Here is a 6,521-nt window from a genome sequence, read left to right on the forward strand (position 1 = left end):
GCACTGTGCTGGTTGCTATTGGTTGTTTAAATTGTTTTATGATGTTGCTGCATTATGGATTTTTGTTTTGTAATCTTAGAGAAAAGTCATAAAATTATTTCAAACTCTTTTATATGTATTTTTGTTTTGTATTCATGATTATGAGGGAATTACTTTACTAAGTTGGGTGAGCACTTAGTGGTTGAAAGTCTAAGAAGTAAACTTAGCCAAATTAAGTTTGGGTAAAAGTTTGGTTTGTCCCAAATAGAATTGAATAGAATTCTAGAAAATTGTAATCTTTGTGAAAGATAGTGGAAATTCCACCACAATTATGGTGGAGACCGGATGTAAACCACATTTAACAAGGTGGTTAAATCAAGATATATAATTGTGTAATTTCTCCTCTATTCTATTTTTGGTTTTTATTGTTAAGAGACAAAATAAAAATATATTCTACTTAATCAACTTAGCAGAAGTCACAATAATTTAGTATAATTCAAAAGTTAAATCAAGTTTCAAGTTAAAAGTGCACAAATTTAAAAAGGACCATCGATTCAACCTCCTTATTCTAAGTCATTGATAACCTTTAAAACAGTTTAGTTTGTTGCTTTGTAGAATGATGTATGTATAGGCATAGATACCATCAACAACTCCCTTGTATCAAAGTAGCAATTGGAAAAAGAAAGAAGGTTGGAAAGAATAAAGAGAATAATGATACGCACTCTTGTATGAGATAAACAATATTCTACTTCTTTGCTATAACATGCACCACGACCTTAAAAAAGAGACACAACTCTGAAGTGGTTTACAACATTATCATAGTCAATAATCTCTCACTACTTTAAAATTTCTACTTATTAAAACCAACTCCATTGAAAAGTAAAACATCTAGAGCTTCTGAATTATCATATCTATCTCTGAATTATCTATTTGTTTTGGGTATGATATCACTCCAACTCTCTCTCATTTGGAAGGAAAAACATGTCAAAAGCCGGGACATGTGCAATGAACATTACCTTGAATTCAGACATTCATTCAGTTGCTGAATCAAATAATGGGGTTGCTACCTAATCAAGTTTTCATTGACCAATCAAAATTCTTGTAGGAAACATTAACAGGGCCAGCATCACATAAGAGATGAGACAAAAGGCCTGATTTACTGGGACTCAAGTAATTAAGTACCCAATTTAGTATATCTTTCTCTGTACCAAAATCACCACCGAACCTGCCAATATAATAATGTTTCCATAAGATGGGAGGTATAAATGAAAATCAGCCTTAGCCAAGGTATTCCAAAAGGATTGAAAAAACAAACTCAGACTAAGGTTCCTTACATCAACTTCATCCAAATCTCATTTTTAAGCTGCTCATTTCAAGAAAACTGTTTGTCATTATTGTTTCACTTCAGAATTGGATGAAATGGATATAAGGAACTTGGTGCCAAGTTTATTGCTTAATATTAATTACCACTTTAAAAGCGGAGTGAGATGAACTGTTCTCTTCTCCAGGTCCACTTCAATTCCATTATTATTCTCAAAGAAGTCTCTTGTAGCACCTCTTAATTCATCTTCTACTCTTTGAGCTGAGAAGAATCTAATCTTTGGACTGAACTTTGAACCCATACAAAGTCCAAAGTGAATTAACGGATTAAACTTGACAAGAACAACCTGCGAATTGTCATGAACAAGTTAAACTTCTTCAAATAATAATAATAAAAAGAACACTAAATATAGCAGATGATATAAAAGTTAATATTAAAGTTTTCTGAATTAATTTGATCTTCCAATGATTTAATGTTTCAATTTAGTCGTCAGCAGAATCAATAAGTTGGTCTTTCAATTAGTTTTGTTACGCTGTTAATGTTATGACTTATGAGTGACACATCAAGGTGGAATTTAAGAATCTTTCAAAAACTAAATAGAGGCCTAAAATCCTTAAAATATTAAATTGACTTATACATGATCTTTTAAAGGTTATTAAGTGCAAACTCAGTATTATAACATTGAAAGAGTACATGACTATCTATCAACATTGAATATTGTGGAAATTTTTTACCTCCAATCGCTTGTCTCCTGTGCCAAAGGGTTTGCCTAAGGAATATGCTGACCTCTGATTGCATCTGAGGACACCATTTTTTATATCAGATATAGAAAAAGGGCTGCCTCCAATTAAATACTGAAAAGTGGTATTGAATGACATTCTTTCCATTACACCTTCTGGATAACCTATTCTAACAATAGCATGGATGACCATGGCATTATACAAATTTAAGAAGAAGGCAAGTTTCTCGTTTTCTGATAGTTCCAATAGGTTGACCCGATGGAGATCCTCTGTCATATTTACATACCTGCATTGAGTAAAACAATGAGAAATAACTTTAAACAGAATATTGAATATTCAGACACGAGGTATATCATTTAGACATATAGTATAATAACTATGTTCTCTTTGGACATACCTTTATCATTTACCGTTAAATGGTAACATTGTAACATTTTAGTCTTCTAACATTGTATTCCGTCGATTAATTTTAAGCCGACCCTTAAGAGTTATAATCCACTAGTGATGTATTATGTGTTGAAAAGTGTTATATTATAGACTCTCTAGCATACTATATGTCTCATACTTATAAATTATCTAAAAATCTTATTTTTAATTGATGTAGTTAGGAGTTGTCATTGAAATTAGTTATCAATATTAGCTAAATTAGTTAGTTATTTCAAAAATAGAATTACCATAATTGAAATAACTAATATTGATAACTTAGACTTAACAAATACATGGTTGAAATGTGAAAAACCAAATATTGATTTCAGTATATAATAGACTAAATTGAATTATACTAAATCAAAAACCAATATATAATCCATAAGTAGATGAACATACATCAACAAATATTTAATTTGCATCCAATATATATGCAACAAAAATTAATACATAACAAATTAACGCATCATGTATATTATAAGATTCCCATACCTACGAAATTCTTCACTTTGTCTAACGGCATCATAATCAATATATTGTCTGTCATCAGAAGCATAGGACTCAAGAATGGCATACATAATCTTGGTAAGCCTGTCGCCAACAACAGCTGCAGACTTTGGTTCATTATAATTTGTGGCATCACGGAAATTGTAGCAACTTTCGATAAAAGGTTCATGCTCAAGGAAACGGTATACGTGATTTCCCTCCTCAAAATCATGTTCCCTTCATTTTAAAAAAAACACAAAAGGTTGCCAATTCCAGTAAGAAAATATCATCAACTACTACTTGTGGCTCATATTGTTATCCGCCTGGTCTTCTTAGGTTCAATAGCGCTTTACTTACCCGAAAACATGGTGGATGAAGTGCTTCCTGGCTAACTGTTTTCCGAGCACTACAGCCTACACATTTGTTCCAAAATGTAAAGCATCTTAGTCTTGGGGGAAACAATATATGATACATTTACAAAAACAAAGTTTTGACAACTGTTTAAAAAGTGGGGGTACTAAAGAACATAGTGAACATGTAGCATTGGAATGGCAAGGCTTTTACGATCTAGGGATGTTGTTACCTACAATGAAATTGTATCGACTTAGATAATAAGGTGTTTGATTTACTTAAGACTCATTTCAACTATGCTATAATATAGACATTATAAATCACTCGTTATTCATATAATAATATAAAATGACTATATATTTATATTTGTAATGAAATTTATAAATAATTAAATAGTAGCTGATTTATGAAAAGTGTGATTACTATACTCAAAATTTTTAATTATTCTATTTGAAAATACTATATATATAATAGTTAATTTAATAACTAATTTCTGGTATTTTGAATATAATGATCAATATTAACACTAGCCATAACTTTTATTTGTAATTGTGATGTACCCTATGATTTAGAGGCACGGATAACTTCCTTTCCAAGTAGTACTGTAGTATTATGGTTATTGAACATTTGTTTATTTAACAAAAAAGTTCAACTAAAAATTAGTTAGTCACTGACGCCACCGTAGTGGATGGCAATCAAGTAATCAACATACCGTGCTGAATGAGCAAGGGTTAAGCATGAGTCACCACTCGTGACACCATATATTAATTGATCAATTCAAAACATCTGGGAATATTAGTTTTCTTTTTAAAAAAAAGGAAGTTATTGTGTGGACGAAATGAAGCATGAAAGACACCACAATTCCGCGCACTTTACAACTCTTGAAATTGGGCCCTTTGTGTGATTAAGGGCTTGTTTGGGTGAGCTTCTAAGAAAAGATCTTTTTTGGAGTTATCTTTTTTTAAAAGATCTTATAGAGAAGTAAAAGTAATTTTATATTTGGATATCTCATGTAAAAAGGTCTTTTTATCTATCAATTATGTTTGGGTATAACAATATAAAAGTACTTTTTTGTTTATTTATTACATGAAAAACATCTTTTTTTTAAGGAAAAAAGATCTTTTAAAAAAAGATGTAAATTACAGCATCTCAAAAAAGATCTTTTTTTTATTTTACTAGTATTTTTACTTTTACTACTAGAAATTTGCCAAATACGTTAAAAAATAAAAAAAGATCTTTTTTCATTGAAAAAAGATCTTTTTTTTAACAAAATAATGGCGCCCAAACATGCACTAAGCTGACGTTATAAAAATTCACGGGCCTTAGAAACTCAATTCTAACTAGTGGTGTCCAACGAAGGCCTGCTTAAGTTTCAGTAAATATAAATTAAATTTTTATACTTCATATCAAAAACACAAAATAAAATCGTATACTGTATTCCCAAAATAAAAAATTGAATTATCTGAAAGTATAACAATATAATATTTTTTATTTATAACACCTAGGATGTAATGTAACATAGGTACTTCTTGTGGTAGAGCTGTTTTGTTCCCCATTGTTTTGGAAACAAAATTAAAACCTAGTAGTGCACGAGTCCTTGTTATCATCATAGGCCCCCATGTGTGTCATTATTACAGCTTATGGTTCTAAACTTCTCTAGTTCTGTTCCATATCTAATGCTTCTCATCAATGCAGAAAACAAATAAAAAATTCTCACGCTCGCACCTTCTCCTTCACTTTTACTAATCAGTATCACACTTAATATTTTAAAGCAAGAGCTCTAAATTTTAAAATCAACAATTTCATATAGTTATTCTAAGCTTTTAATTGTAGGCGCTATAACAAATTATTTATATTTATTGGACACACGGAAAATAATTCCTAAATAAATAAGGATTTACAAACTAAAAATCTCAACTATGTTAATTACCAATGAAAACATTTTATCATATTTACTACATCCACAAAACTAATGTAATATTTTATTTTATTATATTTTGATGGAAGCATTTTGTTTTATTATACATACATCAGATGTCTAAATCGATTCATAAATGTCAAAAATAGTGGCTCTAAAATTTGGTTTCAAGGATCATTTATCAAAATTTTATCAATTCCTAATAGTATATACCGTAAAAGATATCTACAACAAATTAAAGAAACGAAAGAATAGTATAGAATACGTAAGCTGTAAGCATGCTGTATACGCATACGTATGTCATACGTACCTCGCTACGCGCGCAACCAAGGTATTCAACCAAAGCATTAACGAGCTCTTCGCCAACGAAACAGTCCCTCACGATCTTCATCCTCCTCCACCGATCACTGATCACAATTTTCTGCCGTACGAACCTAATCTGATCATAAAGTTCGTCTTTCCTATCATGATTTATAGGATCGACACCGTACACCGGCGGCGCCGGCGCTACGTCGGGACACTTCTCCGCCAGCATCTCCGCCACCCTCCGATCGAAATCGCCGCTTCTACGCAGCGAGTTAAGCGCCACCAAACCGCCGAACATCTTCTCGTTGAAGAAAATCTGCGGCACCGCTGAGACTCCGGTTCTCTCCATTAACTCCTTCTCACGCTCCCTGAAAACGTCGATGTTTATCTCAACGTACGGAAGTCCTTTCTCTCTGAAGAATTTCCTCACGGCGGTGCAGTCTCTGCAATTCGATCTCGAGAAGAAGGTGATTCTTCCTTTCAGTTGATTCACTTCCTCCTGTTTCTGCTCTACTACCACCTTGACACCGGAGAGGTTGAACTCCATGATTTCCACCTTCTTCTTGTCCGAAACGTCGTCGTTTTGGCGAAACGTCGAGATCCTCTTTAAGATTGCGTCCGAGAGGCCGGAGCTTCGCTGTCTGATGAAGGTGCCGATTCCGGAGGAAACGTCCTCGTTTCGAGGTGGTGACGTGGATTTTAAAGTGTGTGGCGGCGCGGGAGATGGAAGGAGTGAATGAGGATGGATGAGCGTTTCGTCGTTGAAATGATTTTGTTTGTTTGTTACGGCTTCTTCTTCCTCGTCGTCTTCTTCGTCGTCTTCGTTGTGATCGTCGTCGTAGTCGTGGCTGTTATCGGAATACTGAGGAGAAGCGAGATTACGAGATAGTAGGTCTACTTTCGGTTTGCGAGATTTTAGTTGGATATTTTAATTTTTAATAAATAATTTCTATTTTATTAGATAAATAAATTTATATATTAAATTATTTATTTA

At 32.6% G+C, this 6,521-nt stretch overlaps 1 protein-coding gene across 1 annotated transcript; it reads right to left on the reverse strand.

Annotated features, from left to right (window-relative positions):
* Positions 1 to 757: 757 nt before the first annotated feature.
* LOC110272370 (uncharacterized) lies at positions 758 to 6,443 on the reverse strand (the record flags this gene model as incomplete). The annotated part of the gene is made up of 6 exons (XM_052257953.1): positions 758 to 1,204; positions 1,447 to 1,646; positions 2,035 to 2,326; positions 2,959 to 3,189; positions 3,310 to 3,365; positions 5,532 to 6,443. Coding segments are annotated over 6 exons (1,845 nt in total), but the record flags the coding sequence as incomplete, so codon positions are not given.
* Between the last annotated feature and the right edge of the window lie 78 nt (positions 6,444 to 6,521).

Source organism: Arachis duranensis, chromosome 2, assembly GCF_000817695.3.
Source record: "Arachis duranensis cultivar V14167 chromosome 2, aradu.V14167.gnm2.J7QH, whole genome shotgun sequence".
NCBI classification, from domain to species: Eukaryota; Viridiplantae; Streptophyta; class Magnoliopsida; order Fabales; family Fabaceae; genus Arachis; species Arachis duranensis.